The sequence below is a fragment of the Hylobates moloch genome, unplaced genomic scaffold (genome assembly GCF_009828535.3).
Source record: "Hylobates moloch isolate HMO894 unplaced genomic scaffold, HMol_V3 SCAFFOLD_8, whole genome shotgun sequence".
In the NCBI taxonomy this organism is placed as follows: Eukaryota; Metazoa; Chordata; class Mammalia; order Primates; family Hylobatidae; genus Hylobates; species Hylobates moloch.
The window spans coordinates 23,651,496-23,677,926 of record NW_026652283.1 but is presented as its reverse complement, the minus strand read 5'-3'; the positions used below and the strand labels follow the sequence as shown (position 1 = coordinate 23,677,926).

At 39.1% G+C, this 26,431-nt stretch overlaps 1 protein-coding gene across 4 annotated transcripts in view; it reads right to left on the bottom strand.

The window, feature by feature from the left end:
- IRAG2 (inositol 1,4,5-triphosphate receptor associated 2) overlaps positions 1 to 26,431 on the bottom strand; it is a 111,005-nt gene that overhangs the window by 15,667 nt on the left and 68,907 nt on the right. For 2 of the 4 annotated variants that reach the window (XM_058443308.1, XM_032159835.2), the window contains 10 exons: positions 25,768 to 25,915; positions 22,869 to 22,950; positions 13,016 to 13,062; positions 12,856 to 12,920; positions 12,557 to 12,664; positions 8,805 to 8,875; positions 4,097 to 4,154; positions 2,602 to 2,665; positions 2,489 to 2,516; positions 2,083 to 2,223 (listed from right to left, as the gene is read on the bottom strand). In XM_058443308.1, the coding sequence (XP_058299291.1) occupies positions 2,083 to 2,223; positions 2,489 to 2,516; positions 2,602 to 2,665; positions 4,097 to 4,154; positions 8,805 to 8,875; positions 12,557 to 12,664; positions 12,856 to 12,920; positions 13,016 to 13,062; positions 22,869 to 22,950; positions 25,768 to 25,915 (812 nt within the window). Of the gene's footprint in view, positions 1 to 2,082; positions 2,224 to 2,488; positions 2,517 to 2,601; positions 2,666 to 4,096; positions 4,155 to 8,804; positions 8,876 to 12,556; positions 12,665 to 12,855; positions 12,921 to 13,015; positions 13,063 to 22,868; positions 22,951 to 23,117; positions 23,247 to 25,767; positions 25,916 to 26,431 lie in introns of those variants that run through there. The other 2 variants (XM_032159846.2, XM_058443306.1) reach the window with 2 other exon arrangements.

The window sequence follows — 26,431 nt, the reverse complement described above, 5'->3', positions numbered from 1 at the left end:
TTTTTTTGTGATATAGAGTCTTGCTCTGTCACCCAGGCTGGAGTGCACTGGTGTGATCTCGGCTGACTGCAACCTCTGCCTCCCGGGTTCAAGCGATTCTCCTGCTTCAGCCTCCCAAGTAGCTGGGACTACAGGCGCCCGCCACCACACCTGGCTAATTTTTGTATTTTTAGTAGAGATGGTGTTTCACCATGTTGGCCAGGCCGGTCTCAAACTCCTGACCTCAGGTGATCTGCCTGCCTCAGCCTCCCAAAGTGCTGGGATTACAGGAGTGAGCCACTGCACCCAGCCCTGAAACTGTACGTTTATAAATAAAATTCTTTTCCTGCAAAGAAAATAGAAAGGGACTTTAACAGACATTTTTCCAAAGATGATATACAAATGGCCAGCAAGCACATGAAAAGATGCATGATATCATTATCCATTAGAGAAATACAAACCAAACCACAGTAAGATACCACCTCGCGTCCATTAGGGTGGCTATCATAAAATCAAACAGAAAATAACAAGTGTTGGTCAAGATTTGGAGAAATTGGAACAGTGCACAGAAATTGTGCACTGTTGGTAACAATCTAAAATGATATAGCTGCTATGAAAAACAGTACAGTGGTTTCTAAAAAATTAAAAATATAATTACTATATTACCTAGCAAGCCCACTCCTGAGTCCAGATATAATCCAAAGAACTGTAAGCAAGGTCTCCAAGAGATATTTATACACCTATGTTTCTAACAGCACTATTCACAATAGCCAAGAAGTGGATGCAACCCAAATGCCCATCGATGAATGAATAGATAAGCAAGAATTGATAGCTACAAGAGAATTTTATTGAGCCTTAAAAAAGAAGGAAATCCACTTACATGCTATAATATGGATAAGCCTTGAAGACATTATACTAAGTGAAATAAGCCAGTTACAAAAGACAAGTACTGTATGAATCCACTTACGCAAAGTCCCTAAAGTTGTCAAATTCATCGAGTCAGTAGGATAATGGTTACCAGGGGATGGGGTAAGGAGGAAAAGGGAAATTAACAGGTACAGAGTTTCAAGATCTGTTTTGCAACGATGTAAATAAACTTACATTGAACTGTGCACTTGAAGATGTTCAAGATGATAAATTTTATGTTACATATTTTATCACAGTAAAAAATAACATGATTCTTTTCCGTGGTTTCTCAATTTTAATGTCCTTAATCCAAAACTAAGCCTACTAATTTTCCAGCTCATCTCTAAATGTATGGTAACTTCACCATATGGAAGGATAATAGTAGTTGTTACACTCCTAGGCACCCCCATTCTTCTCTCAGTACCCTACAGCAGGCTTGCCCATCATCTGCAAGACTGAATCAGTTACCATTCTCTTTCCTCAGTTAATCGTAAATGGAAATAGACTCGATTCTCTTCTTTGAGGCTTAAAATTGATATTATTTCCTATTGCTCAGTTTTCTGCATGATTCCTTTTCTGCCTGAAAGTTGAAAATCCAGAGAAAAGGCAGATGACTCATGCAACCTACTTTAAAAAGACATTTTTCATTTTATAGCTGATACTCTCCTATTAGTGAAACTTTTATTTCAGCCTGATCCTGCATTCTTACTTTCTATGATTCACATTTGGGTCAGGCAGAGCTTGGCACCTGGTACTGGTTTGGGTCTTACAAGTAATTTCATATGTAATTATGGAAGTGTTATTAAAAATATGAACAAATGTTTTCTGTGGGTGTTTTTTGTTTTGTTTTTGAGACAGGGTCTCACTCTGTCACCCAAGCTGGTGTGCAATGGTGTGATTATAGCTCCCTGCAATCTCCAACTCCTGGGCTCAAATGATCCTCCTGCCTCAGCCCCCCAAGTAGCTGGGACTACAGGCACACACCACCACACCTGACTGATTTTTTTTTTTTTTTGGTAGAGATGGGGTCCCACTATGTTGCCCAGGCTGATCTTGAACTCCTGGCCTCAAGTGATCCTCCTGCCTTGGTCTCCCGTGATCCTCCTGCCTTGGCCTCCCAAAGTGCTGGGATTATAGGTGTGAGCCACTGTGCCTGGCTAGACCAAATGTTTATATCCCAAATGTTCTGATTCTCACCTCTAATAGTTTTAAACAGTTAGTGATTTCTTTCTTCAAATTTTCTTCTGCCAAGTCACGGGACCTCTCTTCAAGCTTCACTCTCTTCTCCAAGGTAAACCAGTCACACTTAAATCCCAAAGATAATCTGAGAAATTCTGCCTGTTGTCAAAATAATGTGAGGGTGAGGAGGAGGAGAGAAAACTGGATGTGGTCAGATGTTTCAGTTTAATACTGTTTTATACTGAGGCATTTCTTTCTCCCCCCAGCAACATAATGCTGACATGCACAGGGTTCACCTGCACTGAGTCACAGCCAAGCCAAACAGACACGCAGCACATGAGAGCTTGTGCCAAAACATGAAGTGACTGTAGCAGGTGAGTCTGGAACACTTTCTTAAAAGGAAAAAAATTTGCTTTAAACTCACCTCCACCTCCTTCTCATTAGCAGAAGTGCTGTAGGATAAGACAAAACACATATTTAAACATAATCCAACAGAAAAACAAAGCATGTTAACATGCTACATGAAGAAGCACTTACTTCTCACTTTGTCTAAAGTTAACCGATTTCACAGTGGTTACAGGAAGAGGGGAAACCACAGAGTCTGTTAAAAGATAATAAAATATTATTTGGTTAAAAAGGCTTGACATGTAACAGCACATTTGATCTAATGTTATATCGCCACTAAACAAAAGTATTTCATTAAAATATGTCTGAGATGATAGCCAGCTAATAATGTGTGCACTTAAATTCTAATGTTATGCTAAGCTATTGGGATCACAGTGCCATTAAAATCATTTGTTTATACCTCAGCATGTGAATAGTCTTTCAGACTTAAAGATATCTCAGAATCAAGCAACAGCCCAATTTGTTCTCTTTGCATTTGCATGTTTGCTATACTTGATCCCATGGCTAAAAGCCTAAACCTCCTACTGGTATCCTGGTGATTCTTTGGATCAAGGCTTTATTAGCAGTAGCAGCAACAGTAGTAGTAATAATAATACTGGTAACAATAACAGTGACAATAAACATGACATCAACCATGGCTTTATTATATTGACAATCCCAGAGCAAAGCATTTTACACATATGATTTTATGACAACTTTACCAAGGACTATGTATTAGTTATTAAGAGCACTGGATTTAAAGTCAAAGAAACTTAGTTTAAATCTGAGCTTTGTTTGAATCTTACAGTTATGTGATCTTGAACAAGTCACAAACTCATTAAGCCATCTAAGATAAGATTAATAAGATAAAGATATCATTTAAGATTGATTTTTTTATAATAGTAACTTTTATGAGAACTTTGGTGCCAGACACTTTTCTAAGTGCTTCATACATATTAATTTATTCAATCCTCACAGCAAACCTTCTGTTGTAGATACTTTTATTGTCCACATTTTACAGGCTAGGCAACTGAATCACAATTTACCACCTCACATAGTATTTGGAGGACTAAATAAAACTATGCACATGAAATTAGCCTAGTTCTCAGCATAGAATATATTCTCAATTAAGTGTACTTTTCTTCTTTTCGTTTCCCTCTTGCAAATGAGAAAATTGAGACTTAAGGTTAAGTAACTTTCCAAGATCAATAGCTAGTCAGACATTGATCCCATGTAGAGTCTCTATGACTCCAAAGCCTGAACTCTATCCACTATTCCATCCCAATGGAGGTAGGCTAAGGGGGAGAGCATATTAGAACTTACTCTGTAAATAGTGGCTTTACTTTTAGATGGGATACCAAAAAAGAACTCAAAGTAGAGCATAGCATTTGCTACCAACATTCTCTTGGTTCTTAGTTCACAAGCGAGCACCAGTTATTACAAGTTTTCTGGGATCGAACAGTCAACGCAATGCAAATGTGGCTTTTCGAAAATGATACAAATGGAATCAATAATTGGTCCTATTGGCTGACCTTATCCAGAGATGCAGAATTTGTAAGTGGTATACCTTTATTCAGACAGATTTCACCCACAAAAGTATCAGCAGAGAACAAAAGTTCACATGGGAATTGAAAGACACATTCCTTACCTCCTGAAGCATGTTCTTTTTTATGTTCTTCTATTGTTTCTGGTTCCTCTTTGGCTTCCTAAAATCATAAGATTTTACTGCTGTACATAGAGTGGAAATACACCATAACCAGTCATTTTCCCATTTCCTGTCCTCTCCTAAGCCTACTCTGACAAAAACACTCTATAACAGCAGTCCCCAACCTTTTTGGTACCAGGGACCAGTTTCCTGGAAGACAGTTTTTCCACGGGGGTGAGGTGAGGGGGAAATAGTTTCGGAAGGAAACTGTTCCACCTCACATCATCAGGCGTTTTTCTCCTAAGGAACTTGCAATCTAGATGCCTCGCTTGCACAGTTCACAATAGGGTTCGTGGGAATCTAATGCCACCGCTGATTTGACAGGAGGCGGAGGTCAGGTGGTCATGTTCCCTGGCCTGCCGCTCACCTCCTGCTGTGCGGCCCAATTCCTAACAGCCTCGAATGGGTTCTGATCCCTGGCTCAGCGACTGGGGACCCCTGCTGCACAGTTTTTAATTTCCTTCCTTTAAGAAGGAAATAAAATTGGCTGCAAGGGGGCTTCCAATCTAGTTGAAGCAAAAAGGGCGTAAATACATGAAAAGATGCAAACATGATGCGAATTACAACAATGCAAACTAGGATTAATTGCCAAATAAATGAGATAGATAAACAAGTGCTCTGAATAGGAACGAGACGGCCGGGCGCCGTGGCTCACACCTGTAATCTCAACACGTTGGGAGGCTAAGGCAGGTGGATCACCTGAGGTCAGGAGTTCAAGACCAGCCTGGCCAACATGGCAAAACCCCGTCTCTACTAAAAATACAAAAATTAGCCAGGGGTGGTGGTGCGGGCCTATAATCCCAGCTACTGTGAAGGCTTAGGCAGGAGAATCACTTGAACTGGGGAGGCAGAGGTTGCAGTGAACCGAGGTCATGCCACTGCACTCCAACCTAGGCAGCAGTGCAAGGCTCTGTCTCAATCAAAAAAAAAAAAAAAAAAAAGGAGAGTGGCACCATGACACCATGACTTGAGTAGCATGGAATTTCTGCAGACAAGGAACATGCTGAAGTTTGATGAAGAGGTAGGACTGGATGGATAGATGAAGAGGTAAGGTGTGGGTGATATAGGGCTATCACATGGGGTTTTCTAGATAGGTTTTTTGGAGAAATTACGACAAAGATGGCTGCTAAGACAGTGTTACGTTAGGCTTTTACCGCATATAGATATGTTTTAAGGTCACATAAGGAGTTGTGTGTGGCTGCTGTTGCCAGTTCTTCCTCCCATTTGTGATCAGTTAACTACTCTACCCCTTTACACAACACTCCAAGGAAAGTGTTCTCACCAGCTATCTGAACTCCCCATTGCCAAATCCAGTGGATAATTTTCAGTCTTTATCTTACTTGACCTTACTATAGCATCTAAAATGATCTATACATCCGTTCCTCTTGAAGATTTTTTCCCCTCGATTTCCCTCTTCTGGTGCCCCAGCCCCGCATCACTACAACAGCCCGTTCTCAGTCTCCTCTGCCTTCTCTAGTAGATATTGTTAGCCAGGATTCCATTATCCTCAATGCTCCCTTCCTTCCTGCCACAGTCTTTGGGAAATCTCATCCACACACTTGGATTTTTGCTGATAACTCACAAATATATGTCAGCTTTGAAAAACCGCACAGGTGAGTTTATGAATATGGATATGTAGCCATATATAAAAATCTCCTTACTGACTATCAATGTCTCAGATCAGCCTGAAATTTGACTTGTCTCAAACTGATCTTATTTTACACCACAAATTCTGCTCTCCTTCTTCCTTTCCTATTGTCATGTTATTCTATTCATTCGGTAGGTTAAGCCATAAGCCTGGGTGTCTACCATTTCCCATACCCCTGACATGTCATCATCCTCTGTGAATTCTACCCCTAAATATTTCTCAAATTTATCTCGTTTTCTCCACCTTCACTAAATTCATACTACCTTCATCTCATCGGAATTATTGCCATAGTATCCTAACCAGTCCCACAACTTTCAATGGCAAATTGATACATTATTTTAAAAACTGCCTTTATGTCTATATTTTTTTGAAATGAGAAGGAATTTTATTTTCTCAGAAGATTCTACTATAAAAGACTAAAGGACTTGAATTTTCTTCTGTTCATTTTTCACTAGGGGCAACCGTTTTCAGCATATGTGCTAGCCAACACTATATCCTACCTATACAGCTGGCCCTCTGTATTTGTGGGTTTGCATCTATGGATTTAACTAGAAAAAATTGTAGTTAGGCCTATAATGGTTGTGTCTGTACTGAACATACACAGATTTCCTTTCTTGTCATTATAACTATTTACATAGCATTTCTACTGTATTATATATCATAAGTAGTCTAGAGATGATTTAAAGTATATAAGAGGATGTGTTAGTGATATGAGAGGGGGGCAGAGAAGTGCTGGATAGAGAAAGGCGGAGTCCCCTGTGAGGGCTCCACCCTCAGGCCTGTGCCCACAGACCTAAGTGAGAACAGGCACTCCTGTTTTTGTGTCTGAATGTTGTATTTTCCAAGACCACTCTGGCCTACCACGCCCCTCATCCTGTGCCAACATAAACCCGAGACCTTAGCGGGCACACAACACAAGCAGCTGAAGTGAGCACACAACACTGGCAGACCAGCAGACTGGCAGACTGACAGTAGTGGAACGACACGGCAGAGAAAGAGAGAAGAGGGGGGATGTCTGGATGCCAAGAGGAGTTTAGCCTGGGGCAGTCAGAGAAGAGTATGGCCTCTGGGCAGCCTGACTCCAGGGGAATACCACCTTCCCATTCCATACCACCTTCCCACTCCATCCCCCCTTCTGGCTCCCCATCCATCTCACTGAGAGCCACCTCCATCACTCAGTAAAACCTTGCACTCATCCTTCCAGCTCATGTGTGATCCGATTCTTTTGGGACACTGAGCGACAGCTCAGGATACAGAAAGCTGTCACACGGGCCCTCTGCCCTTGTGATAAGGCTGAGGGTCCATTGAGCTAATTAACACACAAGCTGTCTGCAGATGGCAAATCTGAAAGAGCTTTGTAACACACACCCACTTGGACTTTGGGAATCACAGACACTGACCCCTAGATGCTGCCAGGGGGGCAGAGCCCAAAAGCACTTGCCCTGGCCTCTGCACATGCTGGTCTGCATGTTCCCCCGAGGGGTTTGAACTATGGGGTGACTAAGCAGGGGAGACACACCACTGCTGCACGTCCTGCAAGGGGAATCAGGGAACTCTCCCGTTTCATTAGGTTATATGCAAATACTATGCAATTTTTATATAAGAGATTTGAGCATTCTCTGATTTTGGTATCTGTGGGGTTCTTGGAATCAATCGCCTTTGGATAACAAAGGAAACGAATGACATCATGTCATTGTTCCAAATCACATATCCAATCATTTAACTATCTTCAGAATGAAATGCTGAAAAATTTTCATCTACTTTTTTGCCCCAAGTCTGTGCCATGGCCTCCTCTTAACTTGAGTTAGCTTGCATGGGTCTCTGTTTCTTGCAACCAAATTCTTAACTAGAACAATGCTTCTATATTGAGGAGAAAGAAACAATAATACACACACACACACATACATACACACACACACATACATACACACACACACACACACACATACACACACCCCTCCACGCATACAACAAAGGGACCAAGACATAAGCAAGACCCTTGAAGAATCATGAAATTAGACCCATAGTTACTCTTTAATGATTATTAATTCATAGAAGTGGAAATGAATCTTCTCTCTCTCGTTTTTTTTTTTTTTTTTCCTTTTTGAGACAGGGTCTTGCTCTGTTGCTCAGGTTGGAGTGCAGTGGCATGCTCATTGCTTACTGCAGCCTCAACCTCCTGGGCTCAAGCAATCCATCTGCCTTGCCCTCCCATATAGCTGGGACAACAGTCAAGCGCCACCATACCCGGCAGATTTGTTTTTATATTTTGTAGAAACAGGGTCTCCCTGTGTTACCCAGGCTGGCCTTAAACTCTTAGGCTCAAGCAATCCTTCCGCCTCAATCTCCCAAAGTGCTGGGATTACAGGCATGAGCCACCACTCTGGGCCTAATGAATTTTCTCTTTAAGGAAGGAATTTAACTCTTTTCTCAAATCATTTTCAGCTCTCCTTATGTTTTATAGAGCTTTACCATGCAACTGTAAAACATGCAATGCCACTAACATGGTACTTCCTCTGTGACATGTTTTCTGGCCTGCCATCTCAAGCATTTTTTCTTTCAAATCACTAAGCACACTCTAATTATTCAGTAATTATCTGTTTCTTCACCTGATTAGAACATATCATTAGGATAGATCTCACCGTTTTATTCAACTTCATTTACCAATGCATTCATTTATTTAAGCAGTCCTCTATTGAGAAATATTTAGCTTGTTTCCAATTGACTTTTGATGAATAAATGAGTGAGCGAATGAAGGAATGAAAGATAAATTAAGGTGCAGCTAGGAGATCCTAGCTCTGACCCTGTTGTGTGACTTTAGACAAGTCACAAAGACACTTTGGCCTCAACTACTTTGCCTATAAAATATTAATTAAATTATATGAACTTCATAATATTTTGAAAGGATAAATGAGATGATACTTTTAAGACTACTTTTTAAAGGGATAGTTCTACCATTGTAAGATATCACCACCTTTGTTGTGAACATACGTATTTCCTTACCAGATTTAATATGGTTTTATCTTTACTTGGAGAGTCTTGGAATGCAATATTATCACGAGCTGGACTTGTGCCTGTGAGAAACAGGAAACACGCAAAACAGTTAGGGGCGCAGGAGCAAGTAAAAGAGGAGGAAACAGTGAGGGTGGCAATATGGGCTGACCAGTAACTGACAAAGGTCTTAACATATGAGACAAATTATGAACTACAAAAAATGTATACGTGCCCATTGACTCAGAATTGGGATGGAGCAGCTAAGGCCATAGAAGATTTCTTGAAGTGAACATCTGTACAAATGGCCTACTAACAGGATTTTTTAAAAATCATTTTTTAGGCTGCTGCTGCTTTTTTTAATGGAACACATCACTGGTACAATAATAGAAAGTGGAGGGCGGAAGGATAAACAATTAGTAACTTAGTAGCTTTTTTAATAGCTTAACAGATTTTCTTTCAAAATTATATATGCAAGGCTGATAACAAAAAATATGATATCCTTCTAAAACATGGTACCTTTCTAAATTAAATGTCATGAAACCAAGAAGAAAAGATGCACTTTTGTGCCATTCCTTTTGACAATTTCTGTTTATTTTTATGTACTTTATTTGTACTGAAATGTACCGGATAATTATTCTCCTGTTTACTCAGTCCATTGTCCTACATTTAGTTCAGTGCAGGCACAAAGGTCAGCAGATACAGACGGGTTTTGTTTATTCCTTTTTAAGAGAAAAGTATTTAAAGTGTGTATTATATTTGTCAAATTTATACGGAAATAAGAACAAAATGGTAAGCAATTTCTTCACAGCTATACAATTTCTTTCCTTATGAAAATTTTATTTTAGGTTTTTGTTTTGTTTTTTGTTTTTGTTTTTGGCTTTTTTTTTTTTTTTTTTTTTGAGACAGGGTCTCACTCTGCCACCCAGGCTGGAGGGCAGTGGCGCAGTCTCAGCTCACTGCAACCTCCGCCTCCCAGGCTCAAGCGATCCTACCCCCTCAGCCTCCCAAGTGTCTGGGACTGCAGGCATGCACCACCATGCCCAGCTAATTTTTGTATTTTTTTGCAGAGACGGGGTTTCACTATGTTGCCCAGGCTGGTCTTGAACTCCTGAGTTCAAGCAGTCCTGCTGCCTCAGCCTCCCAAAGTGCTGGGATTATAGGCATGAGCACCGTGCCTAGCCCTTACTTTAGTTTTTAAAAAACTTTAGGACAAGTAGTAGATTCATATGGTTCATAAATCAAAAAGCGTAAAAATGTTTTACAGTGAAAATTTTTCTTCCCATCCATGACTTCCAGAAATCCAGTCTATCTCCCTAGACACAAAGTTATTAAATTTTGTCTAGCTTTCCAGGGATATTTTATGCATACATAAAAACTTTTCCTTTGAGACCAGCCTAGGAAACATAGGGAGACCCCCAACTTCACAATTTTTTTTTAATTAGTCGAACGTGGTAGCTTGCACCCATAGTCCCAGCTACTGAGAGACCTGGGAGGTTCCTCAGGTTCAAAAAGGAGGATCGCTTGAGCCCAGGAGTTTGAGGCTGCAGTGAGCTATGATTGTAACACTGTACTCCAGCCTGGGCAACAGAGTAAGACCATCCCCACGTGCACCAAAAACCAACTTCTTCTGTCCTTTTTTCCACAAAATTGTGTACATTATACATAACATTCTGTACTTTTTTTCCCAAGAAACAGTAGTCCTTTTATGTTATTGTAAGAAAAAAGTCTCCTTATTTATGTTTTATGCCTGCATATTACTATCCTATTACATGGATATGCCAAAATATAATCTTCTTTTGGTAGAAGTTCTAACTTGTTTCTAATATTTTGTTATTACAGACAATGCTGCAATATATAAGCATTTGCATATGTTATATGCGATGTGTGTACATATTATCTATAGGATAAATTCCTAGAAAATGAATAGTTGTGTCAGAGGATATATACATTCAACATTTTGATAGATATTAGAACATTTCTCTCCATATTACAGTAGTCTTCCCTTAACCAAGGTTTCACTTTCCATGGTTTCAGTTACCTGCTGTCAACCATGGTCTGAAAATATTACATAAAATTTTATATATATATATATATATATATATAGTTTGAGACGGAGTCTCGCTCTGTCGCTCAGGCTAGAGTGCAGTGGCGCAATCTTGGCTCACTGCAAGCTCCGCCTCTCGGGTTCATGCCATTCTCCTGCCTCAGCCTCCCGAGTAGCTGGGACTACAGGTGCCCACCACCACACCTGGCTAATTTTTTGGTATTTTTAGTAGAGACGGGGTTCCACCATGTTAGGATGGTCTCGATCTTCTGACCTCACGATCCGCCTGCCTCGGCCTCCCAAAGTGCTGGGATTACAGGCGTGAGCCACCATGCCCAGCCACAATAATGTATTTTGAGAGAGAGAGAGAGAGACCACATTCATATAAGTTTTATTACAATATATTGTCAAAATTATTCTATTTTATTACTAGTTATTGTTGTAAATATCTAATTAACAAATTAAACTTATCGTAGGTATGTCTATATAGCCAAAAACATAGTGTATATAGGATTTGGCACTATCATTAGTTTTGGGAATCCACTGGTGGTCTTGGAATGTAGCCCCAGTGAATAAAAGGGGACTACTATATTTACAAAAAGTTACATTCTCTACAGCACTTTTCTTTTGTCCTTACAACTTTACCAACAGAGTGTAATCAAATTTGTGCATCTTTGTCTATATGACAGGTAACAAATGGAAACTTGGTGTATTTTTAATTAAAAGATTTACTTACTAGACATAAGGTGGAGCATAAAGACCTTCTGTAATTAACCCATGAAATGGATTCCATTTCTGCAATTTTGTGGCTATTCTATTTTAGCACCTACATCTTGAAGTTAAATGTCGAGTTCAAACAATATAATATATTTTCCTTGGCTGGTTGCTGTGGCTCACGCCTGTAACCCCAACATTTTGGGAGGCCAAGGCGGGTGGATCACGAGGTCAGGAGATCGAGACCACCCTGGCTAACACAGTGAAACCCCGTCTCTACTAAAAATACAAAAAAATTAGCCGGGCGTGGTGGCGGGCGCCTGTAGTCCCAGCTACTCGGGAGGCTGAGGCAGGAGAATGGCGTGAACCCGGGAGGCGGAGCTTGCAGTGAGCCTAGACCGCGCCACTGCACTCCAGCCTGGGTGACAGGGCGAGACTGTCTCAAAAAAAAGAATGAATTTTATTTTTTTTTTATGAGAATTAGAGCCTATTCCTCCCATGAATGTCAGCTCACTGGGAATGGTCGAGAATAACTACATTGTTTTCAGAGTCAAGTAGCAGAAAAGGACCTAGGTTAGTTCTCTTGCCTCTGGGTGGACCATCGCTAATTGCTCCATCCTTCTAACCTGATAAATTTGAACTAGGATTCCAAGAATTTCCTAAGCAGGTGATGTCACTTCTGTGCTACAGTTGAAACCCAGTAAATTCCAGTCAATCTTTGCCATAGGAAATATTTGTCCCATTACAATATATCATAATTTTTGTTCTGGCTACAAAATCGAAAAAAATTGATAGCATCCTTACATGTGAAAGGCCATGGTTAGTTACCACTTGGATTTCTTTTCTGCAGACTATCTCTTCAAAATTGTTTTATAAGAATTATTTTATAAAAAATTAATATTAAATAACATTATTCAGCTAGTGTGGATAGTTACTTCACTAGCTTATAGACTTGCTTAGTGTTTTAGAATGAAAATCATGCTTACACCTGTCAACATTTTACCTTGGGCCTCTATCATGGGAGAAGCTGATCCTGTATCCTCCTCTTTCTTACAGAGCGAGTTACTGTCAAGGTCACAAGAAGCCATATTCAGAATTTCTAATCCAGGATCTGTCAACAGGAGAAACAAATGGTGTGAATACTATGCACATAATATTATAGTATAGTATATTTAACTATACTACGCAAAAAGAGTATTTGCCTATGTTCTTCTCATCTCACACCCCAGCAGGTCACAGAATATCAGGCTGAAAGCTATAATACTAACAGTCTATTTTAATATTATTTCCAAATCCACTTACCACTTGAAGTTACAGTATTGTCTGTCGATGAAGTGTGTCTGGGTAATGGTAGTGAGGAATATTCCCTGCCAAAAACATAGCAAACATGTTTTGGAATGTCAGGTCTTAAAACCAACTAAATATGCACACAAATTTACACACACAACACAAACAAGCAAACCTGGACTGCAGCAGGCTCTCAGAACACACGCGTTCAACACCATTCTCCTTAAGGAAAAAGAAAGGAGACGTAAGTTCAACAATTTGACATTTTCCATTCCAAAGAGGTTGTTTTAAGCAAACATTTTCATACAATTCTAAATGAACCCATATTTACTCTGCTCGTTTGGAAAGGATATGGGAATGGGATGGTATAGGGCAGATGGATATACACGCTTCCTCAAAGCTGTACTTACCCAAAAATCCAATATTAAGTATATTTACAAGTCGGATATTTTTTTAAAAATCTGATAAAAATTTTGGGCAAAACAAATTCTAAACTCAAATGGCAGATAGGGTTTATTTCACGTGCTTAAGTCAAGTTTTCTTTAAACAGAAAATTCTACAAGGGCATGAAACAACATTTCTATGTGTGGGAATGGCACTCAACCTAAAATTTCTGACCTGGTAATTTTAAAATTGCTCTTAGTTTTCTAGCTAGAAAAATCATGCATTTCAAACTTAATCCATATCTGAGAGATCTGAAGGATTACATCTAAGTCAGCGTCTATTACTTGATGCTCAAAAAGAGCTTAACAAAACTATAGTCCCAGCCTGCCAGGGCAAGTGTTTGAAAGTTTCTATGAACCTCTTAATTTCTACAAGGAATTCCTATTTTGGGGGTAACTTTGGGGCATCAGAGTTGTACAACTTTCTTTTTCAAAAAAATACAGTGAGAACATAGTTTCGTTTCTAATAGCAAGCTTTTCTAGTATATTATTTTAATTATTTGATTTAGTTTAGAAAAATAAATCAAAATTCAATAAATTAAAACTGAAATCATTCAGACGTATTGAAAACCTGCACAAAGTAAAAAGAAGCCATTTAGTTATTCCATAATCAAACAGAACTTATTAACTGTCACAACCAACAATAGGTTCCCCTGGGGGAATATTGCATATCACACATGTTATTTGGAATCAGTCCAAGAAAGTATCTCCCATAGTCACAGACAAGTAAAGTACAGGTTTACTAAGGATTTGCTGAATTTGTATTTATCCAGTACAATGAGAGTAGCTTATAACGTTTAGCACATTAAAATTTACGAGAGCCCTTTAATGTATCATCTCATTTACTTCTCCCAATAACCTTAGTAGATTTTAGCAAGAAAAGAGTTACTTATTACAGGTAATGAAATGAAGGCCAGTTAATAAGGTAATTTCCCAAGACCAGTCAGAATGGTGGAGTCAGCTTTCACATACATATCGAACTAAATACAGTGTCCTCTCCACCGTAAACAAAACCAACTTGGGCATACCCTCACCTAGGCTATTGGAGAGGAAAAGACTTCCCAATTATTGTCTTCGACTGGTAGATGGTTTTAATATAGACTTGTAAGATGTTCACCTCAAATGTTTAGAAAAATCCACAATCAAACTTGCAAAGCAAGGATTTATACCTAACACTTCTGCATCAGTGATGTTGGTCAACTTTTTCTCTTTTTTACTTCATTTTGTGTCTGCCTTACTGAAATCCCTCATGACACCAGTTTAATTTAATTCAACAAACTTTCATCCAAAGCCCACTTTGTGCTAGGAACAGTGACAAGGGCTAAAGATTATATACAAAAACACTGTTCTTATCCCGAAGAAGCCTGTAGGCCAAGCATGGAGAGAAATATATAATACATATCCTACTCTATAATTTATAAGCAGCATGCCACAGAGGAAAGCAATATGTACAGGGCAGAATTAACAGAGTGGGGATATCCGAATTCAATTTTAAAGAGAAATTGTACCTTAAACTGTAGCTATGTGATAATGGCCCTATTTTAAAATATTTAAATAAATTATATTAGTAATTTTTATATGTTTATTTAACTATACTATTATGTGTATATATATTTTATACGTAATATATGTTTTATTTCATATATATTTCATATATATTATATATATATTTTGTATATATATATTTTATATATATATTTTGTATATATATTTTTTATATATATATTTTGTATATATATTTTATATATATATTTTGTATATATATTTTATATATATATTTTGTATATATATATTTTATATATATATATATTTTGTATATATATATTTTGTATATATATATTTTATATATATATATATGAAATGAACAAGGCACGGTGGCACACGACTGTAATCTCCACACTTTGGAAGGCTGCAGTGGAAGGACTGTCTGTGGCCAGGAGTTTGAGAACAAGCTGAGCAACATGACAATACCCCATCTCTACTAAAAACTTAGCAGGGCACAGTGGTGTACACCTGTGATCGCAGCTACTTGGGAGGGTGAGATGGGAGGATTGCTTGAGCCCAGGTGAGTAAGGTTGCAGTGAGCTGTGATCACACCACTGCACCCCAGCCTGGGTAACAGGGCAAGACCCTGCTTTAAAAAAAAAAACAAAAAGAAAGAAAACAAAAGAAAGGAAGCTATAAAAAATGGAGAAAATTAAAAATCCTTCAGTTTTATTGAGTGTAACACTTCATAAAAATCAAAAGAATTGATTTCTTAGTAATAATAAAGTATAATATCCTAACACATATAAAAACATTGTTACTATCTGTAGCATGAAATAACATTTCTTATTGCACTACAACTAAAAAACACTATACACTTGTCAGAAAAGCCTTCATTTTGTACCTGTCAAGATCATGGATATTCATATTTAAGAAATATGAAAGAGAATGCAGTTCTTATTTTCTATTCCATTATACCAGTTTCCCACTTGGGGAAAAGAGAGTACATCATTTCTGCAAACCTTTTCAAAAAGAGGTCTAATTATTATTTAAAGCCAAAGTAATAAATACAGTAAAAATACAGTTTGCCTCCATTATGTTACATATCAGTCTCATTTGCCCTAATGCTCTGTGTAAGGCCTTCTTTTGCCCTATACCTTAGATGTGAAACATTGTAGTTATAAGTCTTTCAATAAATACAAAATATTTATTGATTAAACAAATAATTATCTGATTTTGGAGAAATTGCCTATGTTTAGTAGCCATATATTACTACCTTGTTGTGGAACAGTAGCAAGGTAAGCAACTGGATGTTACTCTCAAAGCACTCATCTTTATAAAACTCAGTAATCAGAAAACAACCCAATATACAATATACCCCAATCCTAAGTTTTCACAAGTTTGGTCTAATGACAATTTTTTTTTTCTTCTTGTGAGAATAACTAGAGTAAAGAAGATTTTTTTTTTAATCTGATTTCAAATTTAGGACGACAGTTCATGAAAGTTGGAGATGAAACCCTCAAGGGATTGGGGCAAAAACTTTCCACATTTGGGCTCTTTTCTTCCAGCTTCTAAAGTCACCTCTATTTAAACCAGCAAACCAGGCCCACAGCAGAACATAACCAGCACGCGCCAACTGTGACACCTGGACAGATCATGAGAAAGATAATCTACTAGATATAATTTAAAATCAAGGAAAATAAAGAATAAGAAAAAGAAAGTTCAGATGAGAGATTCACTTACATGTAGAAGATTGGCTCAAGTCAATGAATCTAACACATGCCGATAGCACAGAGCAAGGAGAATGCTCTTTCTGTCCAAGCCATTCAAATATTAACCTGCATAACATCTACGTGCAAAATCCAGGGTCCAGCCCATTTGCTTTTGACAGCAAGAGTCTAACGTAGGGTGGGGTAGCAAAGTACTCATGGAAAAAATGAAACAGATTCTCCCATGGGCTGGGTCAGCAAACACAGGAGACACACACACACACACACACACACACACACACACACACACAGAGCAATATTATTCCAATATTTACATTGAACAACATGAAGAACAAAAAATAACTTTTAAGATTAATTGGCCTAATCTCCCAGGATTATTCTATTTTTGCTCCTTTACATGAAATACTAAACTACAGATTTTGTGATCAGAAACCTTCTACTAATAAACATTAATGGTTCCAATGTAATGTTTACTATTTGACCCATTTTAGATAACTGGTAGTTAAATAAATTAACGTGATTTTCTGAGAACAAAAAAATAAAGAGTCTATATAGACTTACTTCTGACTTGACTCAGTGTCTGTTTAAATGTTCCAAAAAGAGGAAAAATGCTAAGTTGAATTTTAAAAGATTAGAACTACTGGAACCTAAACAAAGCTAAATTTGCTCATAGGTTTGCATTTATTTTTTCTCTTTCTAACTAAAGGTATACCATACCCTCAGATCTACAGGTTACACCCACCACTTTCAGGTTCATTTATAATATAGTTATCAGTCAACTTCTACATGTTCCAGTTTTGCAACTGGCAATATTATTTATTCTCCAAGGTTATTAGTGCTGCACCCACATACAACTTGGAAGAACAGGACAGACAATAGCCAGAAAATCTTCTGAGATATTTTTAAATTGATCCCGTTCTTGGCCTTAATAAATCACCTACTCCCAGTGATAGTATATCTTAGACAAAAACATGTAATAACATGAAGGATAACTCAAAGAGAGACAAGACACTTAATATTTGGTATATGTAATTTTTTTAACAGCCAAAAGAAAAACAGAGAAATTAATCTCCAAATCATTGGCTTGTTTCAAGATATCCTCTGGCCTTCACGCTGCTGCTAATTCTGATTCTGGGTAATATGACCAGCTAATTTTCTTTCTGAGTGTTTACTATGATTCAGGTATTTTGCATATGTTACAGTATTTTGCATATGTTACAGAGTATCTTGGTGGGGTCAGAGCTGAGACTGAAGTAAGATAGAAGGAAGAATCAATTTTGTTGTCATAGGACAGTGTGGACAACAAACCAAAAGAACTGCAGAGTCATGAGTCGTGAAACCAACTTCTTGGCCTCACAATTTCTCGAGAGGTTAAAAGTCTACGTGGAAGCCACTAGTCAGTGAGGCCTGAAGAACGTGGGGATGTATTTGGTATGCACCTCTGCAGATCACTGGAAATGCTGGGCAACGACTCCATGAAAGGAAAGGCCTTCTTAGTCATCAGCAAGTGGGGAAACAAGGCATTGAGAGGCAGTGTCTTGCCTCTACTTATGACCTACTTGGTTTGTTTCCATGGACAGGTTAGGCCAGAACTCAGTGATATAGATACGTGGAAATATATGTATCTATGTAATATATTTGTGTGTGTTTATTTGAATCCTCAAAAGAACTGTGAAAATCAATGTCTATTTCACAGGGGACACAGCAAATTCACACAGGTGAGGCCATGTGTCCGAGTTCACACAGCTAATAAGTAATAAAGCCAGTCTTCGATCTAGGTGGGCTTCATTCTACAGCCTATGCTATGTGGCTACAGATTCTAGAGCATTACTAGGAAAAATTTCAGATAAATACAAAAGTAGGACAAAGAATCTAATGAATCCTGGTATATCCATCATGCAGATTCAACAATTACCAACCTATGGCCAATCTTGTTGCAAACTCTCACCCTCTAAACCTACACCTGCCTCGGTTTGAAGCAAATGCCAGACATCATAACGTTTTATCCGTAAACATTTCAGAAGGAATCTCCAAAAGATAAGGACTGGAAATAATTTGTTTCCTTCTTTCCTAACTGCACCAAAATATCCCAAATAAAGTAATTTATTGGGTTGATAAAGAAGTTCTTTTTTCCTCAAGAATGTCCCAAACAGGGCTCCAAATTATTTTACTTTGAGATGTTCTTCTTGAGACATTAATCTTGTTAGCGTTCTTTGCTCTCCCAAAGACCTGCTTATGAATAATGATGTTCACTTGTATATTGCACTGTGCCTTCTGGGAAAGATATTAGAAGACAGCTTCCTCTGTGAATATGGGGAAGGAACAGAAAGTAAATCTCAACTTCTTAGGAGCACCAACCCAAATAAATGAGTCAGAAAGCAGTAAGCTAATTGAGTGCTCACTCTCAGTGTTTTAAACAGACCTTGTAGTAAGTGCAACCTAAATAAATAGGCATTCAACAAATATTATTGGGCAGCTACCATATGTAATCCTATGCATGGTGCTACATGCGTATTGGTTAATGGCCAGATAAGGGTACTGTCCAGCAATTTTATCACCTAATACACAAATAAATATAAGAAAATAAATAACTACAATGCAAACCAGCATACAGGTGACAAGAAATGGGGGGCACAGAGAGTTACAACGGTCTCAAAGAAGGAAGTGAGCTTAGTTTTTTTCTGAGTTGGATCATTGAGAAACGAGGAAACAGGCCTGAAAACACGACTTTCCCAGAGTCACACAGAGGCCAACCCACAGATAAACCTCATCTCTCCACTCCTAATCCATTATGATTTCCACCTCAAGAAGGACTGGAGATGCTTGAATGTCAACATTTTATGCTACCACAAAAAAAGTTTTTATTGGTTTTTGAAATGGGCCCTGACAGTCTAATGGAATTTTGATAAATGGAAAAGCATACATTGTTCTAGGCAAAGAAAACAGCACAAACAGGTTTGTGTGATATATTCTGACAATACAGGCTACCTGGTTTGGCTGATGTACAGGCACAACCATATACAAGAATAGGGAAATAAAGGTAAAAAGGTAGACTGCAACCAGTTTAGAGAGGGACTCGAACACCAGGTCAAGTTGTTTGTTATAAGGCTATAGAGATTGACAGAATCCATCATTTAGAGACAAGGAGTTAAGAAAACACCCATCGTTTGGGGGGTCCACTGGGATGATAAACATATGTTTATAAAATAATTTATATCTTATATTTTATTCTAATTCCCTGTACATATTACCAATGACAATGCTTAGAAAAGCGTTTTCTAAGGAGAGCTTTCTATTTTCTTAAGAGACGATGTGAGTATAAAATGATGGTAGGTGGGGAGTTGCTCAAGGGACAAGCGGCGGAGGCAGAGAGTACAGTTACCAGGCTGTTGAGATTCTCCAGTGGAGCAGAAACCTGGAATGGGAAGGTTGAGAACTGGCGGGATCAGTCAGAACGTGCAGCCAACAGACTAATTCCTGGGCTGTTGCAAACTACAGAAGACACAAGAAAATCTTCAGGGAACCTACAAGAGCATGTGACTGGAGGCTCGATTGTGATGTCTGTTAGCACCTATTCCTTTTTTTTCTTTTTCTTTTTTTTTTTTTTGAGATGGAGTTTCGCTCTTGTCACCCAAGCTGGAGTGCAATGGCACAATCTCGGCTCACTCAATCTCCTCCTTCCGGATTCAAGTGATTCTCCTGCCTCAGCCCCCCAAGGAGCTGGTTTTACAGGTGCCTGCCACCATGCCTGGCTAATTTTTGTATTTTTTAGTAGAAATGGGGTTTCACTACATTGGCCAGGCTGGTCTCAAACTCCTGACCTCAGGTGATCCACCTGCCTCGGCCTCCCAAAGTGCTGGGATTACAGGAATGTGCCACCGCGCCCAGCCCAGCTCCTATTTCTTAATAGGTGTAAAGACCATAGACAAAACCACACAGTCACATATCCTAATAAGAGTCAACGTGGAGGTCCTTTTAGATATAAAAGGCAGTACATTTCTTAGCCAAAAAAAATATATATATATACTTTCAAAGTAATGCTAAGTGATTATGATTAAAATGTCTAAATTCAGGGTACTAAGAGTGGCCATGAAAAAGGCCTGTATCCTTTGAAGGTAGACAAATCTGAATTTTAATTCCAGGTTTGTTATTTATTAATTGAGTGATCAAGGGCAAGTTATTTAACTCCCTCAACTTCAGTTGCCTCGTTTGTAAAAAGCAGAGAAGTGTGGAGAAGATTAATCACATGGCATGTGGAAATGCTTTTGTACAAAGTTCCTGGCACACAACTGATATTTGTTTCTTCCTTCTTCTTAGTAAAATCGGTGCCAGATAAAAGGGAAATTACTAATAGCCAAACATCCTGTAAGCTTCCAAGTTCAACTTCCTTTACTAAAACTTTGTAAGAATTGCTAGGTAAGAGCAAAATATATTTAAAAAATTTTTCAATTTATTTTTATTTTTATTTTTTGAGATGGAGTCTTGTCCTGTTGCCCAGGCTGGAGTGCAGTGGCGCGACCTCGGCTCACTGCAACCTCTGCCTCCTGGGCTCAAGCAATTCTCCTGCATCAGCCTTCCAAGTAGCTGGGAGTATAGGTGCCCGCCACCTAATTTTTGTATTTTTAGTAGAGATGGGGTTTCAACATATTGGCCAGGTTGTTCTTGAGCTCCTGACCTCAAGTGATCCACCCACCTTGGCCTCTAGGTAAGAGCAAAATAGATTCATTTCCTTTTTCTCAGCTGCTCAGACAGGTATTTATGAACAAAAACAATGCCATATACCCACTTAACAGGAAGAATGACAACTTGTACAATTCAATAGTAAAAAGAAATACAATCCCATCTTTAAAATGAACAAAGGATCTGAGTAGACATGTCTCCAAAGAAGTTATACAAATGGCCAACACATGAAAAGCTGTTCAACATTATTAATCATTAGAGAAATGCAAATCAAAAATACAATGAGGTATCACTTTGCATCCCCAAAGATGGCTTTAATAAAAAATAGGCAAATATTTAGTGAGGATACAGAGAAACTAGAATCTTCATACATTGCTGTTGGAAATGTGAAAGGATATAGCCACCCTCGAAGTCTGTTTTGCAGTTCCTCAAAAACATTAAACATAGAGTTACCATATGATGCAGTAACTCTGCCACAGGAATACACCCAAAAGAATTAAAAACATGTTTACACAAAAATCAATACACTGATGCTCATAATAGCATTATTTGCAATAGCCAAAAAGTAAAAACAACTCAAATGCCCATCAGCTGATGAATGGAAAAACAAAATGTGGTGTGTATCTATAGTGGAATATTATTGAGCCATAAAAATGAATGAAGTACTGATATCATGCTATGACATGGATGAATCTTGAGACCCTTATGCTGAGAACCTTGAGAACCTTAACTGAAAGAAGCTGGGCACAGGAGGCCACATATTGTATGATTCCATTTATATGAGATGTCCAGAATAGGCAAATCTATAGGACAGAAAGTAGATTAGTGGTTGCCTCCAGCTGGGGGTTGGAGACAGGAGGAAATAGGGAGAGACTACCAAGGAGTACGCAGTTTACTTCTGGGGTGATCAAAGTATTCTAAAACCAATTGTGATGGTTGTACAACTCTGTGAATATATTGAAAGTCATTTAAGTGAATAATTTAAATTAGTGAATTGTCTGGTAGGTGAGTTATATCTCAATTAAAATGTAAAAGAAAGAAGAATGATGGACTGCCAGATCCTGAAACAGAATTGCCTGCTCCATTTGAGAAGATCACAAGGCTCAGGCTGCAGACTGAGGAAGGCATTCCAACCACATCTCAGTGATAGAGAGAGTGACCTAAGTGACCTTCTCAGGTCACTTAGTATTATTCTCTTCTTGGGTAGAAAAGCGGCATTAGCACCTAACTTTACCAATTAATACCTCACTACTCTCCATGGGCATAGCCGTGCTTTGTGGTCTTTGACAAAGGGTACCAGCCCCTCAAAGATTATCCAGCCTTGACCTCAATTCTTGGAAAATCAACAGGATCTGAGGCTTTTTAGTCATTAGTGAATTCAAGTCCCAAACCAGCCTGCCTCTCAAACAAAAAGCTTAGCCCACTTCATTGAAATCTCTTTTTGGTTCTATAACCCACAGTGTATACTAAACACAGGGTAGAAAGCCCTCATATTAAATAATTTTAATTTCTTCACTTCAAAGTTTGCTATTTCTCATGCATCTGAGTTTTGGAATAGCAGACTCAGACTTGCTACAAGAATATCCATAATACTTAAAAAATAAAAAAGACAGGGAAAAAGAATACCCATAGAAGAAGAACAGGATATGGTAATACTGAAAATGAAACCAAAATCCAGTCCAACACTCACTTCCATACTTGGGTCATCATTCATCCTGATGCAGCCTGAGAGATTTGTTCCTGGGTTGGGGCCACTTGTGGGGCCTGGGCACCTGGCAGTAGGAAGTAGAGTTATTTACTACAGGTGAAAAAACTGCACATCTTAGCAGATACTAAACTATAACATAGTTCCCACTCCCCTACGCCCAGTCCTAATTTTATCAAATTTCTACTTAAGTTCATGGTTTAAGTAACACATAATGAGAGAGAGAGTTCCTACCTCCATCAGAGAGAGGTTACAAACAACAGAGAATCCAGCCAAAAATGAAAATGAGGCATTTGCAATTCAAAGCCATCCTTCCTCACCCTCAATACAGAAGGGAAATTTTATTGAGGTAGATTAGGCCCTCACAAAATGCACTGACATTTTTGAATGTTTCCTAAGGAAGATGAGTCTGTATACTTAAAAAGGCAGGTGCAAATGAGCACCGAAGGAGGATGAGGGCAGGGACAGGTACAGGTTCCCAAAGGCTTGTTAACCTTGAGTGTGAAAAGAAACAGAAATAGGATCAAAACCTAAGTTAACTTAGCAGGATGTCATTGATATTGTGATCAATGCCCCCAGTTCCTGAGACAGACCTCCTAAAATCCTTGTAGACAGAGGTGCTAGAGGAATCTTTAATATTTGGTCTCTGATCCTGGTTCCTGATATGGAGTGTCTAAGACCTTTGTAATTTCCTGAGTGATAGGAGTGTTTGACACAGAGCTCCTGAATCTCTTGAAATTTCCTGAGTATTACGAGCATCTTCTGTTCTAAAGAGGTGTCTCTTGGTGGGCTTCTGGATAGCCTCAGGATAAGGGGCTGGTTGCCAGGGGGACCAATCTGTGGTTGGAGGGTTAGAACTTTCAGCTCCACCCTGCCAAGTTCCTGGGAGGCGAGGGGGCTGAGCTGATCACCAATGGCCAATGACTTAATCAATAGTGCCTAATAAAGCCTCCATAAAAAGCTGAAAGGACAGCACTTGGAAAGCTTCTGATGTGGTGAACTAAAACATAGCCATGTGCTGGGAAGATGGCACACCCCAACTCCCAAAGACAGACCCTCCTGTGCTTGAGACATTTCCAAACCTTTCCGATGTATCTCTTCATCTGGCTGTTCATTTGTATCCTTTAAAATAGACTTTGTCACCTGGCACAGTGGCTCACACCTGTAATCCCAGCATGTTGGGCGGCTGAGATGGGAGGATTACTTAAGTCCAGGAGTTCAAGACCAGCCTGGGCAACATGGAGAAACCTTGTCTCTATGAAAAATACAAGGTCAGGTACTATGGCTCACACCTGTAATCCCAGCACTTTGGGAGGCTGAGGTGGGTGGATCACCTGAGGTCAGGAGTTCAAGACCAGCCTGGCAAACATGGCAAAACCTTGTCTCTACTAAAAATACAAAAATCAGCTGGGCATGGTGGCAAGCGCCTGTAATCCCAGCTACTTGGGAGGCTGAGGCAGGAGGATTGCTTGAACCCAGGAGGCAGAGGTTGCAGTGAGCGGGGATCATGCCGCTGCACTCCAGCCTGGGCAACAGAGTGAGAATCTGTCTCAAAAAACAAACAAAAAACAAAAATTAGCGGGGTGTGGTGGCAGGCACCTGTGGTTTCAGCTACTCAGAAGGCTGAGGTGAGACAATCACCTGAGGCCAGGGAGTCGAGGTTGCAGTGAGCCCAAATCACTACTGTACTCTAGCCTGGGTGACAGAGTGAGACCCTGACTCCAAAAAAAAAAATTTAAATAAATAAATGAATAAAATAGACTTTGTAGTAAGTGGATAAATGTAAGGAAAGTGTTTCCCTGAGTTCTGTGAGCTACTCTAGCAAATTATTTGAACCCAAGAAGGGGGTCTTGGCAACCCCCAATTTATAGAGAGTTGGTCAGAAACACAGGTCACAGTCTGGAACTTGCAAGTGGCATCTCAAGCAGGGACCAGCCTTGTGGAACTGAGCCCTTAACCTGTGGAATCGGATGCCATTTCCAGGTAGATAATGTTGGAATTGAACTGAATTATTGGACGCCCATTTCATGTCTGCTGGAGAAGTGATTGGTGTGTGGAAAATTGCTTGGAGTGTGGGGAAAAAAACCCCCACACATCTGGTATCGGAAGTGTGGTATTGAGACTACAGTAGGAAAAACACTCCATTGGTGATTGTGTTTTTCCTTTAGATTAGAAGATTAGTCTGTGTACTTGAAGAGGAAGAGGGTAGGGCGCAGGGACAAGGACAGGTTCCCAAAGATGTGTTAACCTTGAATGTGAAAGAAAGAGAATTATGATCAAAATCTACCTATGTTAAAACTTAGCAGTCTATGGTACATTCCTAAAAACTGGAAACATTTTAGGTAGTCTAATTCGTCTTTTAAGCTTTAGAGTGGTATTACGAAATTCAAGAAAAGCAAGAAAACTACACTCCAAGAAAACTACAGCAATAACTTTACCTCAAAATTGTAAATTTCAGCTGGGCGTGGCGGCTCACACCTCTAATCCCAGCACTTTGGGAGGCTAAGGAGGGCAGATCACTTAAGGCCAGGAGTTCGAGACCAGCCTGACCAACATGGCAAAACCCCATCTCTACTAAAAATACAAAAATTAGCTGGGCATGGTGGCATGCATCTGTAGTCCCAGCTACTTGGAAGGCTGAGGCATGAGAATTGCCTGAGCTTGGGAGGCAGTCGAGATCACATCACTGCACTCCAGTCTGGGCAAGAGAGCGAGATTCCATCTCAAAAAAAAGAAAAAGAAATTGTAAATTTTCAGGAAGTTAGAGAAGTTTGACAATAAAGATGTGATCTCACGTTATGAAAATCCGACCAATTAACATGTTAGGCAATGGGAATAGGCCACCTGTGAGGAGTAGAGTAAGTAAATTTTGCTCTTAACCTACTTGTATTGTCTTGTTACATCCAGAGCACAATCCTTTACTTCTCCATATGTGGGCCTTTCACACAGAGTGTGGATTTGGTTGGCTACACCTGAGAAAGGTGTTGATTCCAGGGTTGGAACTGCTGTAAAACTATCCAGAGATAAGGCATCTGCAGTAGAACAGAAAAAAATAAAAATAGAGACCAATTTCTGGTTCAAACTATATTGAAGCATGAAGTCTTTCCCTCTTGAGACTGAAAAAGTGAAAGTTAACCCGCTTCTATTAACATTTTAACATAAACTCCCTCGATGCCTAATCACAGAGGGTAAAAACGTCAAATGCTTAATTTTAACAAAGCATTTGGGAATGATGGTAATATTAATATACATAAAATAATAATTTTAGTTCTAATAATATTTACAAAATAATAATTTCAAAAAAGTTTTTTTTAAGTGTGGGAGAGGCCAGAAAACCCCTGTCCACTAAGCAGCTAGAGGGATTAACAATCTACAGCCAGCGGGTGAAAATCCAGCCAGCTGCCTGTTTTTGTAAAGTTTCACTGTGGCCAGGTGTGGTGGCTCACACCTGTAATCCCAGCACTTTAGGAGGCCGAGGCAGGTGGATTGCTTGAGCTCAGGAGTTTGAGACCAGCCTGGGCAACATGGCAAACCCCCATCTCTACAAA